Source organism: Macrobrachium nipponense, chromosome 32, assembly GCF_015104395.2.
Source record: "Macrobrachium nipponense isolate FS-2020 chromosome 32, ASM1510439v2, whole genome shotgun sequence".
Taxonomy (NCBI): Eukaryota; Metazoa; Arthropoda; class Malacostraca; order Decapoda; family Palaemonidae; genus Macrobrachium; species Macrobrachium nipponense.
In genome coordinates, this window is record NC_061094.1 from 11,578,234 (window position 1) to 11,601,109 (window position 22,876).

Sequence of the window (22,876 nt, forward strand, 5' to 3'; positions counted from 1 at the left end):
ACACAGTCTGTCCTGTTGATGCCAGACTGTTTGACTTGAATTGTATTTTGTATTTAAAAATTACATACATTTTGCCTTCTGCGCATGATCTTAGGAAAAAACTGCTTTTCTTTGCCAGTCTGAATGTTTTTTTAATTCTGGAGACACTTATAGTTACAAATACTGCTTTACAGTCTTGGTGTACTGGCTTTTTTCATATTAGAATATGTTTAGCTGAGTCTGTGTTGATTTTTTTACAGAGTACTCCATCTGGTGACTGGAAAAGCGTTGCGTGGAGTGTCTGGTTATTTTAGCCAACATCAAGATATAGTAGCTTTCAGTCTGACAATATTTTACTTCTTGATAGCAAGATCTTTATATCTCGAAATCTTTCGGGACATGGCAAAGACGAAAAGTGTGGCACCTTTTATTCTAGCTTACTTCAGAGGCTTTGTTGGGTATGTATTCTGTTTCATTTATTTTTTTGAGTTCATCTACTTTTCAATGTTATGTTTAGTATTTGTTTCAAGCTTTCTAATCGACAGAAGATCAGGTAGCAAAATTAGGTAAGTGGTGGTTGAGGTGCAGTTTTTACTCCCTCCAGATTTTTCCCCATCTAGGAGGATTACAGGTCTTATTCTTTCCCACCATTATACCTAAGGGGTCAGTTGCCTGATGCGCCTTCTCTACTGCCTTCTATCAAAGGCATCATCCTCCACAAACTCTGCTCTCCACATCTTCCTTCACTATATCGCCATCTAATTCTCTGTCTCCTTCTCAATCTTCTTCCTTCTAACAGGTACCTTCCAAGCCCTTTTCTCTCCCTCCTTGTCATCCATCCTCAGCACATGCTCATACCACCTCAATCTTGACTCTCTTATTACCTCTGTAATCTTTGGTACTAAGCCTGCCCTTCTTATATTGTCATTTTCCAGTCTCTCAAGCAGCAATATTCCTGTAATCCACCTCAGCATTCTCATCTCTGTTGTCTCAAGCTATACTTTGTCTTTTCTTCTTAGATCCCGTTTCTGATTCATACATTAACAATGGACTTATCACTGTGCTATAGATCCTGACTTTTAACTTGATTGCATTTTCTTTTCACATGCTACTCCAGCTACCCTCTCTTCACTTCCCCCATGCAACTTTTATCCTACTGTCAACTTCAGCCTCACATCCTCCCTCCTAGTTTTACAGTAAGATCGTAAGTATATAAACTTTTTTCCACCTATTTTATATTCGAGCCTCTTCTTTCTGGCATTACTGTTCTGCCTGTATCTTCCCTTCTGCTCACCAAAACCTCTGTTTTTATTCACATTCACCTTCAAGCCACCCCTCTTTAAAGACTCCTCTCCAGCCCTTCTCTTTAGGTCTTTCTCATTTTCAGCAGTAATTACCAGATCATCAGTGTACAACAACTCCCATAGCTCTTTATTCCTGATCTCTTCACTTAACACATCCATGACTAGCACAAACAAAAATGGGCTTAATGCTGACCCCTGGTGTAATCCTACACTAACTTCAAAGTTTTGTTTCTCCAACTGCTGTTATTACCTTTTTGCTCATTCTCTGACACTATATCATCTCAACCAGCCTAACCAACTTTCTGGGACTTCCCTCTTCCTTAAGCGGAGGAGGATTACAGGTATTTATCATTATTCTACCCCATTAGCCTTTCTTAACTAATTCCTTTATTTGAATTTTTCTTCCATTACTTTCTTCTTCTAACTGATGAAAGTATAATTGGTCTACCTTAGTGTCTGTCTTACTGATGACATCCCAATTAGCAGAGCGAAAAGTAAGTAATATAACCTTTAGTATCCAAGATTACATATTGCTTTTCAGCTCTTAGCACGTAGTACATTTTATTAAGCCTTAATATGTGCAACTTCTGCATTCTGTTTAATAACTGAATGAAAGTTACAAATACACAAGTTAATCATATTTTATATGATCATTGCAGTTTTTTTGTTGTTAATTGAATTTTTCTTGTTTATAAAGTAACCTTAGTTGAGGTTGGAGGACCACATCAAAGAGAATTTTTTAGATGTCACTTGGTTGATAACAGATATCCAGAGATTGGATTCTGATGTATCATGGAATTCTTTACTAAGTATCATGGCATCTTTGTAGTAAAGAAGGAAATGATACCTTGCATTTATTGTATGAGGCTACTAGTTATGCTTACATTACAAGTTATAGCCCACATTGCATACTATTTGTGCCAGCGCTTTTATTAATGAGTAGTAGCATGCTCGTTATTTATCTAGTTTTTCTTTGAGAGGTTGGTATAACATGGTGTCATTCAAAATAAAGTAGTATAAAAGGGAGTCATTCAAAATAAATTAGGATTCGTCAAGAAGTCTGTCTCTTCACAGTACATTTTTGAGATTTGTCAGGGTTTGGGTGAGGATTAAAAGACTAATTGACACTGGGTGATGTTCTCCTTTATCCTTGGATTAGGATAGGATAAAAGATTAGTTTGACCAGACCTCTGAGACAAGGAGACTATTGTCATAGGGCTGGGAGTGTGCATGTATCATCTTTCTTCAGGCATAAGCAGTGATATTTTTCCAGTGATTTTAGTCTTAAATGAAGCCCCACTCATCCAGCCCACTGGCAAGGGAAGACTTTGTCCGAGTTTGCCAAATTTATTTCATATGGGCTAGCGTAAGGTACCTAATAATTATAATCGAGTGACACCAAAACAATTATGCATTACTGAAGGCATTTAAGTGATCAACATATTTTAGAAATATGATTCAGTTTGGTTGAAAAATATCATCACTTCATAGGAGAGGTAGGTAGCTCAGCTTATACTTAGGGGTTCTTTGAAATTTTTTTTTCTTTGAGTGCTTGGAGGCATTTTCCTCATTTTCAGACTATTTTTAATAGATTTCTATAAAAATTCATTTATTGGCAAACATTAGTGCTTTATCCGATCACATATCTCTTATTCCATTATTATATATGCCTTATTATTGTAGAGTATATATAATTATAGAGAGAACAGTTTGAAAGAATCAAGAACTAGTGTTGAAAAGCCTTCTGTAAGATAATGTTTGATAAATATTGAATATTAGAAACAATTTGATTAGGAATTATTGAAGGTTCTAATAAGGCAGTATTTTTCCCCTTTCAGATGGTTGTTGAGTGATGGTGAAAAAACCGAAAACTGGAAGGTAGATAAGTTTTTGAAATTCATGCACTGGATACAGTCTCTGCGGTTCTCTTTGTCAGACTCTACCAAAGTTATAAGGTAAATTTCCTTTGTTAATCTTATTTACAATTTTAGTTTTGGATATGAGTGTAATAAATTTTTTAAAGTTCGCAATGTCTAAAATGTACTATCATTCTTTTAGATTTGATTAAAATTGCAATATTTATGGTTATTGTGATGCACTGCATAGCATAGGTATGTTTTCCTACACTATTCTTTTGAATATATTTGTCTTCTGTTGAATGACTCTGTAATTGAAGTCTTACAAAGCTTTTGTGTGCTGTTGAATATCATGCTCTTTTGTATGATGATTAATCCTCTAATTTGTAGACCTCATGAAGAGAGTTATTTTTCTAAGATACATGTCAGGGTTAATTCATTGACTACATGTCTATACAAATATTTATTTTCTTGTGTAAATACATTTTCAACTTATGCATGTCAGTCATTTTTAGTTAATAAAAAGTTCATTCTTAATATTGTTCTACCCCAACTCAGTGGCCAACTGGGGGGTCTGCCCCTTTCAGGAATTAAGGAGATCTGCAAAGTAACAAAAACTGGCAATAGCCTATTTAACTAGTACAGGCAATCCCTGATTATGGGAGGGGCTTCCGTTGTGACTGCTTGATGACAAGTGAAAATTGGCAATTTTTCAGTGCTTATTGACACCGATAACTGGTTAACGGCACCTCTGTTAGGTAGGTGCCAGTACCAATAGTATCAGTGCCAATAATTGGAAGTCGGCAAATATCGCCGCTGGAAATTGCCAATTTTCACGCTAGGCAAAACCCATAAAACGACTCGCCGATTACCGGGTACTACCTGTATTATGTAATTATCATCAGTCAGTTTAGAATATTGGTTTAAATAAGCTTCAGTTATGGTGAGCAGGTTTTACTGTACTTGTCTAGCAGTGACAATAACTGGATTTTTAGTGCCAATACGCGCCGATCCCCACTTAACAACGGTGCCGATTACCAGGGATCGGCACTATTATTGCTGATTTTTGGTTATCATCTCACTGTTTGGAACAGAACCCCCACCGATAACCAGGGACTGCCTGTACTGTATAGTAATACCTTAATCTTACATAATTTGAGTTGCGCAAATTCAAAATAGCGTGAACTTTTTATTGGAACCTTATTAATTATCATACGAGTATTTCACAGACATGCGCAATGCAAATGCAACATTTTCAAATCCTGGAGAATCCCTGCAAAGGTGTTTGTTCCATTTTTTAAATGTCATTTATAAGTTTTAACAGCTTTATTGTGTAAATTAAATAACATTAAATAAATAAAAATAATAATCTCTCTCTCTCTCTCTCCTCTCTCACTGAGAAGAGAGTTTTATGGTACATGTAGTATGTACTGTTTAATTAATTTTATTTTCAAATATTAATAATGATAGTAATAATAGAATTAACAAATAATAATAACATAACATGAACTAGTAATTAAAAAATTTTTGATAGTATTTTAAAGAAATAGGGGGAAAGAAGAAGAATGCTATGTTGTATGTATTATATTGCACTCCTATATTTTTACCACCATTTATTTCTTTGTTTTTATTGGGGTACTGTCATTAAGCTACTTTTCTTTTCAATGGAATTACTCTAACTTTAATTTAATTTAAAAGTTACATTAATATTTAGGGAGCATGATTAGGGCCATATTTAGTGTTCAAACCTCTAGAAGTAAGCATTTATTAGCATTTTTAGAGACAGTGCCAAACTTATGCTAAACTTCCCTTTGCGCAAGGGGGTCTGGAACATAACCTCTCGTAAGTTCGTTGTATTACTGTATTATATTATGTCATTAAAAAGTAATTTACGTATGGGAGATAGATAGAAAGAAACACGGTGTGCCCACAGATAGTGCATGATATTTCCTAAAGTTATACTCAAAGAGGCAAGCTTTGGCTGCTTGTGTTTGTGTTTTTTCACTGTCCACCCTCACGAGCACCCAGGAGGAAGGTGTTGATCATAGTGAGTGTGTTGTTTACTTGTTCATTCAATGTCTGCCCTCATGGGAAAAAATATGAAATCTTTGTTAGCCTGCATACATTTGTTCAGGTTGTTTGCTTGGTTTTGCTCGATCCATTGTCTGATAATCCTGTTGTACTTACCGATTTCTCTGATAGATACAAAATATTTTGTTTATTTTTGTTGGACTCAAGGGAGTTTATTAAGTAATGTATAATCCAATAAGTTAGCTGCCTCTCTATAAATGCTATTAAATATATAAAAATTTAGTATTTGTAGTCCTTTAACATCCAAACTTTCAAGATACAGGCTTCTATATCCATACAGTATTTAGGGTATGTAAACTTTATTTCTTATATTTCATTGCCACTTTTTCAATGAAATATTTTGAGATGTTATTTATTATAGTTTGTTTTATATATAAAAACCAAATTATCTTGATAGAAGGATTTATTACTGCAGAGTGATATATGCAGTATACCTAGTACAGTGCAGATACCTAGGCTAACTTGTTGTCATTAATGCACAAGTTACTGGAAATCCTGCCAGTCAAACAGTTTTATTTAGGTTAATCATTTAAAATTTGATCAGTATATAATTGTCAAGGTGCTAATGTTGAAAGTTTTTTTGTAAAATAGAGTTTTCACTGCCCTTTCTAGCAATGTGGTTTTTTTTAAAGCAGTGATTTTGTGCCTCTGTTAACTAGTGAGGTATGCTCTCTATTAAGAATGATGATTAGAGATATTATGTAAGGTATACTTTATCAAGTAACCACAAGATTGAATGGTTTTTTCAGATGTGTGCTAGAAGTTTGGAAGCAGAATTTCAAAACCATTAAAAGATCTGAAGAGCTCTCTGAGAATGGCAGAAGTGGTGGGATTGCTTGAAGTTAATACCCTGATGGCTACAGCCAAGCTATTGCAGAGTTTGACTGCAAATAAGAAGAATGAACATAGAGAGAGGTAAACATTGTCCATTTTTCAAAGAATAATTATTAGAATACTTGATGATGCAACAGGGTAGCATGTGTTACAGCATTTGAGAAAGCACTTTAATGTTAGTTATATCAGATTAAGGAAAAATTTTTGGAGTGAATTGTCATTTAATACTGCAGAGCTTTTAATGTACTCTATCCACACTGTTAGAGCTTTTTTTCCATTTTTCCAATATTATCCTGCATTGTTGGACTAACTTTTCATACTCTCGTCCATGGTTGCTAACCTTTCATGTATGCTTTTCTTATGTTTGAAGATTTATTGAATTGGCAATTCATTCTTGTCTAGCTTCCAAGCAATCTTGGCATTAGAGTTTGTTGTTTCAATCATATCTAACACTTTAACGTCTTCAGCCATCACACTGTCACTGGAACACTTCTTTCATGGTTTGGACCATTGTGCAGGTTCAGTAAGGCTTCTTTGTAATTTAATGATGGAGTACACAGGCTGTACAGGAATATGCCACAGTAGAAGGCTACACTTGGACTGATGTGTGCTGTGGTGGTGGATGCCTAGGGAGACAAAGGGTAATTCTTGGATAGATGTTGGATAGAACAAGGGGTAAACCCTTTTTTTTTATTATGTTTCACTAGTAGGTATGGCACGTTCAAGCATGGGAGTTCTTTCAATTTTATTTTTTCCCTGCAGGTATCCAGAGGTAAGTGGATCTGCGTATCTTAGGGTCCAGCTGTATAAGTATATACTTTGTGCTTAAACCTAAATAATAAATACTTTTGTATGTGGATTGTTACCCTCAATTGACATACCCACTGTTTTAAGACATATAGGAAGCTTGAAATAGTAGATAATTCAGTTTTGCTTACACGTCTAGCAGATATGACTTTTCTCATCAATCGTTTTGTGTTTTACAGGTCATTGAAGAAATGTGCTTCTGATTCTGGCACTGATGGAACTTCCGTCAAGTTTATTCATCTGGTTCACCCTGAAGATAGTGTGAGATTCAGCAGCTGCTGAGAAGTTTTTGCAATATGGTTATCAAGAGGACTGGTAAGGGAGTTAAACCATGTTTGTTCCACCACAATACCCATTAGTTTTATTTAGCTTTTTGATAATCGTTAAAATCCTAGACACCTCACTGGTTCTTACAGATAGCTTTAGCAAAACATTCTCACAGCCCACACTTCCCCTTCCCCATTTTTTTTGAGTTGCTACTTATTGTCCTTTTTTTATTATTAATTTCTCTATTCCTTCTCATCTTTGCAGTTGTTCATCATTTGATTTGTTATAGGTAACTGGTGGTTTTGCTGGCTAACTGTTAAGGATTTTTTTTTCGCCAAGAACTTGTGTTTTTCTCTGTTTTTAAATTTTTATTATAGTTAAGTGTACATTGAGTTATTAGGTTTCGGAGTTTAGCTGTAAACTATGAGTTTAAGAGTCAAGTCTTCCTTGTGATCTTACTCTTATATTTTTGTTTCAGTAACATTTTCTTACCAAATTTCTTTTCTTGTCTTTGGCCTCTATGTTTGCTCAGTATTTTTTCTTGCTCTTGATAGTATTATAAAATTTTTAAGTTTTGCTTTTCCTCTATGCTTTAACTTGGAAAGCTTTCAAGATTTGCATAAGTATAATTTTGTCTTTTTCAATCAACATTTTCGTGTATCTGTGATCTTGCTGATGGGCCTGTTTCCACAGGATTTTTACGTTTATATTTTCCCTTGTTTTGTTTTTTTTAAACCATTTATTGGTATTGGTGTATTAGGCTACCAGGTAAACTCTGTGTAAGTTTGGTGGTGTAGTTTTGGAATGGATGCATCATTTATGTATGTATTGTATGCTTGGTTCAGATCATTTGCTTGTTGTGTTTCTTAAGGTTAGTCTCCCCAAATCAGGGTAATTTTCATGAAAGCAGGATTTGCTGTAAGAAAAATTCCAAGAACTCCCCTGATGTCAGTAGTTTTTTCTACTTTTTTGTTTGTCAGTGTCATTTCAATGTGCTTACAAGCCCTCGTGCATCTGCTATTGATTGCTGTCCTAAAAGACTGTCTCCTCTCCCTGGGACTACAGTTTTGCTTTGCAAGAACCATTATCTATCTCCCACATTACTGAAATCATTGTTTTTTTTATCAGTTTAAAGATTCCTTTTTATTATAAAACAGATGTTGGAGAATTTGTGTTGTGTGTCGGTGGTGGGCTGGGATGCCATTGCTTTCTTCTCTTTTGACTACCTCTTAGTAGTTTGTCTTTGCCCGAGGTTCTTTCTATCATATTTGAAGTGTTGCAGTGCCAGTCGGATGAAACTAATTTATCATGTTATGCAAGCTGAGGATCATAGGTTGGATCTGTGTTCTTCAGGGCCTGACAGCTTACTTGGCACTATCCCTATGTGTGTACCTACCAAATGATTCCATCAAAATTGTGCTTCAGACTGTGACCAGGTGCATTCTGGGTAGGCAACCTTAATCTCTCTTACCAGCTGTTTTCCTTCTCCCAATATGCTATCATGGTGTTGCAAGCCACTCTTCATTATCTGAGTTCTCACATGACTGCTCTGCTTATAGTTCTATGTACTTGCAACAATCCCTCCACAGCCACTTCTCATGTCTGTGTTCAGCTACTCATCACTTTCTACATCCAGCTGTCCACTCACCTTCAGTAGTGCCTCTTCATAAATTCCAACCCCTGCCTCAGGCTCCACGTCAATGTTCCCAATGCCTGCTTTTATAGAAATGGCTTGAGCTGTCTTCCTAATTTGGACTTCAGCTGTGCTTTAGCACAGGATTGAAACCGTTGCTAGCAAAAGTGACACCATTTGCTCATAGCAAGGGGTGGGCAGGACTTAACGAGTGAAAGGACCTTGTCTTGTGAACCTCTGCATGCACCTTTTTTTAAACCCTCTATAAGGAAAACATTGAGTCATGACCACCATGAAATAGTTTGTTGACTCAAGGTTGCACACAGAAATCTTTGAGTGGATGATAGATCTTTCTTGCCTTCCAATTCCATAGGGAGGTTAGTGGCATCATTGCTTCTCATGCAATGCACTGTAGGCAATACTTAAGGTTATTTGCAGCATTCCTTCAGCCCCTAGACACCCCCAGTCCCCAGTTATTGGCGGGGTTCCATTCCCAAGGGTGTAGTCAATAATTGAAAATCACCAATAACCGATGTCCACTGATAACTGGAACAGCCTTTTCAGTGCAACGTGTGGGGTTTTTCCTCTGTACACCTTTCATACTTTTATACACTAACATACATGATGTATACATGCACACATACACAGACTGAGACAGCTCCTGAGCAGACAAAGGTCTGCCCTACCCTCCCCACTAACCTATCCCAGCCTTCCATTTACAATGCTTGGCCACTCAACAGCAACAAAACTAATGCTCTTATGGCAATCATAGTTGTGAAAGCTCCCATGCAGACAAGGGCCCTCCCAGCCCTCCCCACTCAGCCCACTCCCCCTTTCCCAAAATGTTTACTGTGGCCTACCACCCTTGCATTACCCATTTATTGTTGTGTGTGTGACTGCAAGCAGCATTTACAATTGCCTCTCTGCACCTTCACGAACCATTCAGCCACAATCTTTTTTTTTTTTAATTTTATAAATTTTGTGTTATATATATATATATATATATATATATATATATATATATATATATATATATATATATATATATATATATATATATACATATACATATACATATACATATACATATACATATACATATACATATCTATTATTGTGGCGACAGGGCCCAGTGGATGATGATGACTTTTGGATAGGATGAAAACGGGTAAGTAAGGGACTGCTTGAATATAGTGGAGTTAGTGTTGATTATTAAATGCACCTGATATCAATAAGATAGAGTAACTCTTTTAAAATGCATTGTTGTTACTAGCTTATGTATCTGAAATTTGTATATAAATGCTGTCTGTGTGAGACACAGGTGTATATATTCGTGACAGCTCAATAGTGGCAAACAGTGGGATTAGCTGACTGATATTATTTTCTATTAATGGAATGAGTTGTTTGTTATTATGCACAAAAAACTTGTGTAAAAGCAATGGGTTTGTGTAGAAAAAAATTTATTTTATATATATGCTAGTGTAATGCTACAATAGCAGTGATTCATTTATGCTTCTTGTTAGTTATTTCAATTGTATGAAATGTTTGCATTGTCTTATAGCAGTGGTCAGGGCTGTTAATGGAAAAGTTTTTTGGGTTTCAAGATTAATGATAAAAGTGTGCAATATGGAGTTTGTCTTTAGAGGAGAGCTATTATGAATGTTTTATTCATTTATCAGTATAATACAAAACAGTCAGGTATAACTGATAAGGCTAATTCTTATTTTTAGAATTTATACTTTTATTTTTCCAGGAAAGAAACAAGGAGATGATCATGTTGAATCTAACTTACATGTTGGCAGACGATTCCCCGAAGTTGTCGTAAAAGGTCTTTCTGTCGAAAAAGATTGTGGACCTACTGGACACTCCTGTCATTATCAAGGAATGTAAGAGACTGATTATAAAAAGTGAAACACAAGGCAAAGCTTGGAACCAAGTAAAAACGTTAAGTGCTGGATGTTTAGCAAAAGCACTTTCCCAGAAACACTGTTCTGATGAGAATGAAATGAATGATGCAGTTTATGTCTTTTTGCCTTTCATATTGTGCCCCAAGAGTAATATAGATGTGAAAATTGCAAAGACAATTTTGAAGTCAGAATATGGTAGGGGTGTTCCACTTTTGAATGCCATTGCCTGTTATATGAGTGTTGTGATTAGTGATGAAAATATTGAAAGAAAAGAATACTGTAGCAGAATATGGCAAATACTACCAAAAGTTGTACATAATATGTCTGCTAGTGACAGTTGCGTATGGGAGCTAATTAGGAAGCAGTTAAAACAAGAGAATAATCTTATGCATCAGTTCATATCTTTGGTACTACTCTATTTTGGATTAACAGATAAAAAGATGGACAAAGGTTTACTTCTGAAGTTAGCCCATTTGGCCATGGATTTTTCTTTGATGAGCATGGAAAACTTCAAGGTACAGTGCGTTTTTCTCTTTTTGTTGTTCTGTTATTTTAAGATTGACATTCTGTTCACCTTGCTCTCTCAAATTTTAGGTATTTGCTGTGATCTTCATAAGTTCTTAAAAAAGTCTATGGAAAATCATGTTTGAATCTATTATAGACTAATAATATTTATTTCCAGTATACATTGGGTATTCTGTAATGCAAAACGCTTTTCACTGTGTACATTGAAGTTGTCATTTGTTTCTCTAACAAATATTGCAAATCTGTGGTTTAACTCGATAATGCAGTATACGAACAGTTTGTCAATGAATTGTCCTAAGTTGTCCATATACTACCTAGTCCCAGCTGACTGCAGCATTTATTGACTTGTTTTATGTATAGTTGCTTATATCCTGTGATGGACTGGAAAAGACAAACAGTGAATTGGCTGTCAAAGAGCGCCTCACTGTTCATTCTACTATTGGTACAATGTTCATGTCTGTCTGTATATTTGAAGATGACATTTTATGGGAAGAATACACATTGCTTTTCAGTGGAGAAACAGTCTAATTAGAGTTGAGGACATGTTATGATGAACACCACTGAGAGTTTTGGCATCTAGAAGTTTTAGTGCACAATTACAGATCTGAAAAAAGTTAAGCAGGACCCTCATATGGAACTCGCTTAATTTTCAAAGCCATGTAAAGTTATGAACAGCCTTATTATTATCAATAGGCTGTCATTGCCATTCACAGATGGGTAAGGCATTGTTTTTCTGTTAAACGGTTTTCAAATGTAAAAATCTCTGCAAAATGAGGAGAGCATTCATCACCATTCAGCACCAACACTTATGAATAGACAGATTGATTATCACTAATCCAGCATCACTGGGACAGTACCTATGGTGCTGAATTAATTATTTCAGAGTGGTTAGGATGCAATACATATAAATTATCACTTAAATGGTAATGAAATACATAGATGAAATAAAGTTTATGTATCCCAAATATTATGGAAGCTCCATGTTCGCTACTAATGCTACTCTTACAAAACAACCAGTTCTCTTTTGTCAGATGATAACATAGCTTAGACCACTTCATCAGAACTTTCCCATCCTTAAGGAGGCTGGCCGGCTAATGCCATTTTTTAAGGACAGGACTTTGATATTCATACCACTTGATAAGGTGACTTGGGATATCTCCAAACCGCATATGATTACGCTCTTGACCTTCGGTTTTTGTCACGCCAGGGCAAGTTTATCCCGAAAATGAGCATTTTTCAAATTAAAATCTATCTCCTCCCTTGATATTTAATATTAATACCTGGGATTACTACCATATATGACCTGATGTAAACCTCCAATCCAATGAAGAATTTTTTTCTAAAAAGTCATTATTTTGCTAGATATGAATTTTTCATTATGGTAAAAAAAAAAACAAAAAAAAAAATATAAATCAGGAAAATTTTTTTAAATATACAAAAAGACAAAACAAAAATTGGAAAAAAGGGCTTGATTTGATTGTTCTATAATGTCTTTCTGAGTTATATACCAAATTTCAGTGCTTATAGCTTTCAAAAACTAAGTGAGAAGATAGATTTTGAAGGTCAATAAGTATAGTTTTGAGATACGGGCATTCAAAGTTTCCCTTTGTATTTTTATAAAGACAGTGTTAATAAATAATGAGCATTATGAATGCATATTTCTGTTTTGGGTATTAATAAACCAAAACTATGTTATTTCTCATAATTTAATCATGAATGATGATTCCTTTGCTCATATATCGTAGCCTGGGGCACTGCTTGAGGCAAGATGGGGCTCTCCTCCTATGCAACTCTCTCTCTCTCTCCCTCACTAGCTCAGCTTATTACAGCGAATTTTTCTTCTTCTGTATGTTAGCGAGATGTTTTCCTTGTATTTTCCTCTTTTGACATGATGAAAAAAATTCTTGCCGAAACAACGATAACAAAACGTAAAAGCAAGAGAATGTCAGAGGTGAAACTCGAACGTGTACTCTCTTTTTACACAGACAATGTTTAATAAATCATGATTATTATGAATTTCATATTCCTTTTTGGGTATTAATAAATAAAAAACCTGGGGTACTGCATGACTGTTGCGTCTGGCAAGACGGGGCATTCCTAACTATGCAACCCCTCCCTCTCCGCTCCACCCTCCCTCTCTCCCTGTCACTAACTACGCTAATATCACTATATATGATATTCTGTAATCATATTAGAGCTAATTTTCTTTCGTCAGTATGTTAGCGAGATGTTTTTGCTAGTCTTTTCCCCATTGGCATGATGAAATTCTTGCCGAAACAAAGATAAACATACGTAAAAAGCAAGCGGAATGTCAGAGAATGAAACCGCGCTCGAACGTGTACACTACAAGAGGTTTCTCCTCGCACTGGAAGCCGTAAAACTGACTAAGTTCCCTCCTGCCGCCTCATGGAATCTCTACAGATGCCATTGTTCACAATTTTGTTGACAATAATTATAAAAATTTACGATAAGAAGAAATATTGCATTTTCTTGTACAGATCAATGTTTTTGGCATATTGAGTTACGTTTACTAATTATCCTGTAACTACGAAAGTAAGAGGAATTTTGACGAAATATTTTGTATATGTATTCTCCATTGCCAAACGAAGCTCCATGAATTTTTTCATGACTGCATTTTTCGCCTCATACCCCCATATATAAGGGTTCCGGCCACGGCCCCCTTAACCCTTAAACGCCGAGCCGGTCTTTCCAAAAGTGTCTCCCGTATGCCGGCGGTGTCGCCGAGTGAGCGCCGAAGCAGAAAAAAAGTATTTAAAAAATCACAGCACGCTTAATTTTCAAGATTAAGAGTTCATTTTTGGCTCCTTTTTTTGTCATTGCCTGAAGGAAGTTTAGTATGCAACCATCAGAAATGAAAAAAAATATTATATAGATATTGGAATATATACCAGTGTGAAAAAAAAAATTCCACATATAATTGTATACAAATTGCACTGTGAGCAAAACGGTTAAAGCTAATGAGTTAATTATTTTTTCATTGTATTTTACACTAAATTGCAATGATTTTGGTATATAACAAATTGTAAAACAATCAAAGCAACACACAGAAAATATTATCAGAATATGATGCATGAATTCGTAACGTGCGGACATAAAAAAAAGCTGTTTTCAAAAATTCACCATAAATCGAAATATTGTGCTAGAGACTTCCCATTTGTTGCAAAATGAAGGTAATTGATTGAATATTACTAGACTGTAAGTGTTGTAGCTTACAATTGGAGTTTTCGACCATTACGGTCGAGTTAAATTGGACCGAAGGTCGTATTTTTTCTATTTATCGTTATTTATATGAAAATATTTCAAAACTGATAAAAGCTACAACCATGGGTTGTTTATTGTTGTATTCTAAATGATATTGTGCACCTTTTCATATGTAAAACTTTATGTAACAGATAATTTAAAATGGTGCAAACATTACGACAAACGGACGAAAAAATTTCAGATTTTTTCGGAAGAGTTACCACGAGAACGTAAGGAAAAAGGTTTTTTTCATAAATTTACCATAAATTGAAATACTGTGATAGGGACTTCCAATTTGTTGCAAAATAAAGGTAAACATGATTGAATATTACTAGAATGTAATAGTTTTACCTTACAATTGCATTTTTTAACCATCTCGGTAGAGTCAAGTTGACTGAAGGTTTGAAATTTTGGCACTTATTAAGTATATGAAAATATTTCAAAACTGATAAAAGCTACAACCATGGTTATTTTTTTTGTATTCTACATGAAATTGCACACATTTTCATATATAAAACTTTATGTAATGGCTAGTTTAAAATGGTGCAAACATTACAACAATCGGACGAAAAATGTCTGATTTTTTTTGTAAGGTTACCGCACGAAAATATTTTTTTTCATAAATTCACCATAAATCAAAATATTGTGCTAGGGACTTCTAATTTGTTGCAAAATAAAGGTAAATGAATGAATATTACTAGAATGTAAGAGTTTTAGCTTACAATTGCATTTTTCAACAATTTTAGTTGAGTCAATGTTGACCAAAGGTTGATATTTTAACACTTATTATTTATATGAAAATATTTCAAAACTGATAAAAGCTACAACCATGGGTTGTTTCTTGTTGTATTCTACATGAAATTGCACACATTTTTATATATAAAACTTTATTTAACGGCTATTATAAACCTGTGCAAACATTACGACAATCGGTACGAAAAAATTTCAGATTTTTTTCGGCAGTTACCGCGTGGACGTAAGGAAAATGTTTTTTTTTTCTAAAATTTACCATAAATCGAAATATTGTGCTAGAGACTTCCCAATTTGTTGCAAAATAAAGGTAAATGATTGAATATTACTAGAATGTAAGAGTTTTTTTTAGCTTACAATTGCAGTTTTCGACCATTTCAGCCGAGTCAAAGTTGACCTAAGGTTGAAATTTTGGCAGTTATCGTTATTTATATGAAAATATTTCAAAATGATAAAAGCTACAACCATTGGGTTGTATTGTTGTATTCTACATGAAATTCCACACATTTCCATATATAAGACTTTATGTAACAGCTAATTTAAAATGGTGCAAACATTACGACAATCGGACGAAAAAAATTTCTGAATTTTTCGGAAGAGTTACCGCGCGGACGACGTAAGAAAAAGTTTTTTTTCATAAATTCACCATAAATCAAAATATTGTGCTTGAGACTTCCAATTTGTTGTAAAATGAAGGTAAATGATTGAATATTACTAGAATATAAGAGTTTTAGCTTACAATTGGGGTTTTCGACCATTTCAGGCAAGTCAAAGTTGACCGAAGGTTGAAATTTTGACACTTACCGTTATTTATATGAAAGTATTTCAAACTGATAAAAGCAACAACCATGAGTTGTTTGTTGTTCTATTCTACATGAAATTACGCACATTTCTCATTTATAAAACTCTATGTAATGGCTAATATAAATGGTGCAAAAATTATGTCAAAGTGACGAAATGATTTCTGAGATGTGTCGCTGATGCGTTTTAGTGCGAGAAGAAAGAAATTCGCGCTTGGGTAATGATTGTAAACAGAACAACCAGCTTGATCCGTGAACTCCCAGCATCCCCCAAGGCGCGTGATTCAAAAGTTTTTGCCTAGTAGGCCTATAACTATTTTTTCCGCGCGAATTTAAAAAAAAAGTTTTTCGTCGATCGACATTTTGTACATCGGTTTGGCACCCGACAGACAATTTTCGTCGGCATTTAATACGTCCAATCGGCGTTAAAGTTTTAATTTTTCCCTTTTGCACATCTATTTTTTTTTTTTTTGTACATGAACTTTCCTGTCAGACATATACTTAGCTTACGTCTCTGACGTCACGACAGAATTCAAAACTCGCGGCTAACGCGACAGGTAGGTCAGGTGATCTACCTTACCCGCCGCTGGAAGCGGGTGTAAGAACCAACATACCTTTCTTGCCAGATTTTTCTGTCGTCGGTGTCGACCACACCTGTTGTCGGTACCTCTTGACAGTTGATTCTTTTCTCGTTTTCGCCCTGGATTGTTTCTATGGACTTTTGGTGAAGTACCGATCTTTTGGCCTGGCATTCGCGATTTGTGGACAGTTATTGGACTTTTCTTTGGATTTTTCTTGGATTCATGATGGTCTGATGTTGATACTAAGAAACTGCTATGTTTAGAGTTTTGTTGTATGACTGAGTGTAAGGTGAGGCTACCGAAAGCTGCGGTAGACCCTCACACGGTATGTTTGAAGTGTAGAGGGAATGAGTGCACCTTTAATAACCCTTGTAATGAATGTGAAAAGCTGAATGAGGTGAATGGAAGACTTTGTCTTCCTACTTGAGGAAGCTGAAAAGGATAAAGTTAGGAAAGCTTTTTCCAGGAGCAGTAGTAGTATCTCGTATTAGCGAGTGGATATAGATAATCCTATTTTAGAAGTAGCTCCTTTGTCAGTTTCAGCTCCTGCTCCCTGCACCGAAGCCGAAGATGCGCCTTCGGAAGTGGCCTCCATGAAAGCCACCATTCGCAGTATGGAGAGGAAATCAAACAATTAGAAGGTAAGAGTGATTCCAATAGTGATTTGTGCAGTGAACCCAGTGCAGTGGAGGGTGCGTCTGATCGGCTCCCTAATGCTTCCAGGCCTAGACCTCTTCCAGACTCCCAGTCCCAGTGGAGGAGGAAAGTCGAAAGCTGCAGGAAGGTTAGGGAGCATCCCCAACGGTCAGGCGTCCCCTCGGTAGCTCCTGTTGATCGTTCCCAGGCTACCTTGGATCGCTCCAAGAGAGAAATATTGCGCCAATGCTTCTCGTCTTCGCCTTCGCCTTCTCCTAAACGAGGATGGAGCTCTTTGGAAGCCTCGCGCCCTTCGAAGAGAGCCTGGAACGCTCCCTGCGCCCGCCCTTCCAGCACTGAAGTTTTTTCGGAAGAGCCTGAGGTGGAAGCGAAGAAGCGTAAGAGATCTCAGGAGATATCGTTCCCCGAGCGGAGATCGAGCCTCGTCACCTGTTCACGAGTTTGTGAATTCTCCTGCAAGGGTGTTGGCTAACCTTCAGGGCGCAGATTTCGGCTCTGGCTGGCTCTCTTTTGCGTGTCTTCTCGTCGTAGGAAGGACGTCTCGCTTCCTGTAAAGAAGTCCAGGCTCCCCTCTCCTGACTCTGCTATTCGACGGAACGGCGGCGGCGCGCCTCACCTGTGCGTTCGGATTCTCGCAGGAGACTTTCTGCTTCGGACAAGATCACATCTGCGTCTAAGCGCCATTCGCCAGGCAGACAGGTTTCTCCTTCGGACAAGGAGCAAACTGCGCGTAGGAGATCTTCACCCTACAGACGCTCTTCTCGAGACAGGATCGCTCCCCTTGACAGGCGCCAAGAGCCTAGTAGGCGCTACTCGCCTCGTAGCCGCTCCTCGCCTCGTAGCCGCTCCATCGTCTCGCCTCCACTCTCCGGTTGACAAGCGCCCTAAAAATCGGACAGGCGCCCTTCGCTGGACAGGCTGTCAAGAGCTTGTTAGGCGCGTTTCTCCTGGCAGGCGCTCTTCTCCCGACTTTCTCTCTCCTCGAGTCAGGCGCCGAGAGCCTAGCAGGCGCTTCTCCCCTTGTAGGCGCTCACCTAGTAGGCGCTCGTCGCCAGAGATCCTCTCGCCGTCGGTTCAGGCGCCAAGAGCCTGGTAGGCGCTTCTCGTATGGCAAGGCGCTGTTTCGCCTGGTAGCCGCTCTCCTTTGGATAGGCGCCAAGAGCCTGATAGAAGTTCTTCTTCAAACAGGCGCTCTGCGCCTGACAGCCGACTTACTCCTGTTAGGCTCCAAGAATCTGGGAAACGCACTCCTCCAGACAAGAAGGAAAAATGTTGAAACAAGTAGACACATTTCTGAAAGCAGCATTGTCTCCAAGACGTAATACGTCTTACTTCCTCTAGAGACTCTTTTAAGAATAGTCGCGCCTCTAAGGATCATGAGGGCTCTTCAGCTCAGGAAGAACAGGACCCCTCAGAAGAAGAAGGACCAAAAGACTCCTCTGTTTCCTCCTATAAGAGGCTGACAGAGTTACTCCATGCAAGAGTTTGGAGATATCCTTTCTCCTGTGGCTCCCCCTTCTCCTCTTTCGTTATTCTCCACTTCGAAGACGTCGAAGGTTTCGTCTTGTGTAAGGATGAAAACCTACTGTTTGTTTCCATGAAGAAGGCGCTTAGAGGTTTTGGGGAATGGCTCCTTTCTAAGGAAGAGAAGGAAGACGGTTTTTTTTTCTTTCCCTCCGTAAAACTAAACTGACTGGCAGATTGGGATTATTGCTGTACGAATCGGGAGAACCTTTAGGCCTCGCTCTCCCTTTCGTCTGCGGACTCGGACACTTCTCTTCATTGGTGGATTCTGCTCGTCGTTCGCCCTCTTGTCCGCCAAGGACTACGTGGGGAATGAACGAACTTGACCACCTACTGAAGGGAATGTTCCGAGTCCTGGAAGTTTTCAACTTCCTTGATTGGTGTCTTTAGGTGTTCTGGCTAATAAGACCCAGACCCCAGATTCTCTGTCTCCTGAAGATCTTAACTGTGTCCTCACTTGCATGGATAAAGCAGTGAGAGACGGATCGAGTGAAGTCTCCTCACGTTTGGAGCTGGAGTGATTAAGAAACGGTCGGTCTACTGTTCGTTTCTCACGAAGGCAGTGTCACATGCGCAAAGGGCCTCGCTTATGTATGCTCACTCTCTCCTCTTCTGTTCCCCAAGAAAATTATTCAAGATGTCTCGAGTGCCCTTTCAGCTAAGGCTACTCAGGACATGTTAGCCAGGCGGCCAGGAAACCTCGCTCTGTCTTCCAACCCAAGGCCAAGAAAGAGACTCCTCTGAGACAGGAGCCCTTTCGAGGAGGACCCGCTGTCAGAGGTTTCTGCAACCAGAGGGACTAGACCTTTTAAGAGAGGTAAAACCTTCTCTAAGTCAGTCAGAGGGAAGAAATAGCGATCAAGGACTCCAGACATCAGTGGGTGCCAGACTACTGAAATTTGCCGACGTCTGGGCCCACAAAGGGGCAGACAATTGGTCCCTATCGATTGTCAGCAAAGGATACCTCATTCCCTTCTCGTCAAGACCACCATTGACGACAACTCCGAGGGAGTTGGTGGCCAAGTACAAGGACCCCATCATGAATCAAGCCCTTTCTCTAGCAGTAGATCTCATGCTAGAGAAGGAGGCTATAGAACTAGTGAAAGATCCCCGCTCTGCGGGCTTTTACAACAGACTATTCCTAGTTCCGAAGAACTCAGGAGGATGGAGACGGTGTTGGATGTAAGCGCCCTGAACGTCTTTGGTGGAAAAGAGGAAGTTCGCCATGGAGACAACTTCCTCAGTGTTAGCGGCTCTTCGTCCAGGGGACTGGATGGTGTCTCTAGACCTTCAGGACGCTTACTTTCATGTGCCGATCCATCCTTCTTCACGGAAGTATCTACGATTCATGATGGGAGGAAACATCTTCCAATTCAAGGCCTTGTGCTTCGGCCTATCGACTGCACCCCAAGTTTTCACGGGTTAATGAAAAAAACGTGGCGCAGTGGCTACATTTGGAGGGAGTGAGTAGGGGTTGCGCTTTATCTCGACGACTGCTAATCAGAGCAGAGTCTCAAGAAAAGATGTTGGAGGACCTTCAAAAGACCCTTACATTGGCAAGTTCTCTGATTCTGGTGAACTTCCAGAAGTCTCAATTAATCCCCAGTCAAGAGCGGATCTATCTGGGGATTCGGATAGCTTCTCTGGCTTTTAGGGCTTTTCCGTCGCCAGAGAGGATAGCTCGTTGCTACGAGAAAATAACGACCTTCCTAGAGAAAGATGCAATGCACAGCGAGGGAGTGGATGAGTCTGCTGGGGACACTCTCCTCGCTGGAGCAATTCGTTTCTCTAGGAAGGTTGCATCTCAGGCCTCTACAGTTCTTCCTATACCAGAACTGGAGGCGTCTCTCCTAGATCTGGAGTTCTCCTTCAAGATCTCAAGGGAAATCAAGAGAGACCTTCGGTGGTGGAACAACCCACTTCGTTTTGTGGAAGGAATGTCTCTTACATGCCGAACCCCAGCCATGTGTTTGTTTTCCGACGCATCGGAAGCAGGTTGGGGAGCGACGCTCGGGGACAAGAGAAGTGTCAGGCACCTGGAAGGGGGATCAGGTGTCCTGGCACATCAACAAGAAAGAGTTAATGGCAGTCTGGATGGCATTGAAAGCCTTCGAACCCCACGTCCGAAATGCAGTAGTGCAGGTCAATTTGGACAACACAACAGCCTTGGCGTACATCAAAAAACAGGGGGGGACACGCACTCCTTCTCCCTGTACGAAACAGCAAGGGATCTTCTGCTGTGGTCTCAAACAAGGAAGATCAGTCTTCTCACCAGATTCGTACAGGGAGAAAGGAAACGTCAGGGCCGATCTCCTGAGCAGGAAGAATCAACTCCTGCCTTCCGAGTGGACCCTCCACTCAGAGGTATGCCAAGACCTGTGGAGAAGATGGGGCAGGCCTCACATCGATCTCTTTGCAACAGCAAAGAACGCAAGAATCGAACTTTACTGCTCCCCGATCTCAGACCCAGGAGCAGTATCAGTGGATGTGTTTCTCCTAGATTGGACAGGGCTAGACGTCTATGCCTTTCCCCCCTTCAAAGTACTGGGACAAACCCTCAAGAAATTTGCTATCTCGGAGATGACAAGAATGACGCTAGTAGCTCCGTTCTGGCCCGCCCAAGATTGGTTCACAGAGGTATGGAATGGTTGGTGGACTTTCCAAGAGCACTTCCACAAAGACAAGATTTGCTCAAACAACCCCACTTCGACAGTATCACAGAAACCTCCCCGCTCTCAATCTGACTGGCTTTCGACTGTCAAAAGTCTTGTCAGAGCGAAGGGGTTTTCGACAAAAGCTGCTAAGGGCTATCGCCTCAGCTAGAAGACCTTCGACCCTTAAAGTCTACCAGTCGAAGTGGGATGTCTTTCGCCGGTGGTGCAGGAACCAGAAGTTTTCCTCTTCCAGTACCTCTGTGACTCAGGATAGCAGATTTCCTAGTTTTCCTCAGAGAAAAATGCGGTTTTGGCAAGTATCTACTATCAAAGGATACGAAGCATGTGGCTGCGGTGTTCAGACATAGGAATTTAGATCTTTCGAATAACAAGATCTTCATGATCTATTAAGATCTTTTGAATCTTCCAAGAAAACTTCGAACGAAGTTCCAAGTTGGAATCTGGATGTGGTTCTTCGTTTCTGAGGTCCGCTAGGTTTGGAACCACCACATTTAGCCTCCTTCAAAGATCTCAGAGGAAAGCTCTCTTCTCATGGCTTTAGCATCCGCTAAAAGGGTTAGTGAGATTTCATGCCCTAGAAGGAAGGGTAGGTTTCAAAGGAGATTCCGTGTTTGTTCCTTCCTTCCTTCGTTTTTAGCAAAAAATGAGAACCCCTCAAATCCTTGGCCAAGGAACTTTGAGGTTCGTGGTTTATCTGCCCTAGTAGGGGAAGAACCTGAAAGAACTCTTTGCCCTGTTAGAGGTTTAAAATACTACCTTCAGAAGAAGAAAACCCTTAAGGGCATTGAGGACAGAGTATGGTGCTCTGTAAAGGACCCCAGCAGACCATTGTCGAAAAATGCGCTGTCTTTCTTTATTAGAAGTGTTGTGAAAGAAGCACATAGATCTTGTAATGAAGAACATTTCAAGCTCCTAAAAGTCAAGGCTCATGAAGTGAGAGCAATTGCCACTTCCTTGGCTTTAAGAAGAATATGTCTCTTCAGAATCTGATGAAAACTACATTCTGGAGAGTAATTCAGTATTCGCCAACCACTACCTAAAAGACGTCAGTATTACGTATGACGAGTGCTTCGCGTTAGGCCCGTAGTATCGGCGGATTCGGTGCTGGGGCAGGGAGCTGGAACTATCCTTAGTAGTTTTTTTCCCTTGTTTTTTTTTGTTGAATTGAGTTCATATGGTTGTATGAAAAATGATGCAGGTAGGCATCTTTTTTCATTTCGTAATACTAATAACTTTAGTTTTGGTTAGGTGATCGGATTTGGTTTGAAGCTCCCTGCGTTGGTAAGTGGACAGGTTCTGTCATAGAAGAGGGCGAACCCCCATTGACATGATCCGACTTGGATTCTACTAAGTAAGCGGATATCAAGTCCCGTTAGTAGACCCAAAGAGTCTTTTCAGCTGTAGGTCACGCCCTCGCTGTAGCTC

At 38.8% G+C, this 22,876-nt stretch overlaps 2 protein-coding genes and 1 long non-coding RNA gene across 3 annotated transcripts in view; 2 read left to right on the forward strand and 1 right to left on the reverse strand.

Moving 5' to 3' along the window:
* LOC135207214 (HEAT repeat-containing protein 1-like) overlaps positions 1 to 22,876 on the reverse strand; it is a 333,967-nt gene that overhangs the window by 154,368 nt on the left and 156,723 nt on the right. The window lies entirely within an intron of this gene.
* LOC135207095 (uncharacterized) lies at positions 372 to 6,022 on the forward strand. Its single transcript, XR_010312874.1, has 3 exons — positions 372 to 437; positions 3,122 to 3,238; positions 5,980 to 6,022. It is a non-coding gene; the product is annotated as an uncharacterized LOC135207095 (long non-coding RNA).
* LOC135207096 (uncharacterized) overlaps positions 10,599 to 22,876 on the forward strand; it is a 50,781-nt gene continuing 38,503 nt past the window's right edge. The window contains exon 1 of the mRNA XM_064238700.1: positions 10,599 to 11,193. Coding sequence (XP_064094770.1) covers positions 10,777 to 11,193 — 417 coding nt within the window. The 5' untranslated portion in view covers positions 10,599 to 10,776. The remainder of the gene's footprint in view (positions 11,194 to 22,876) is intronic.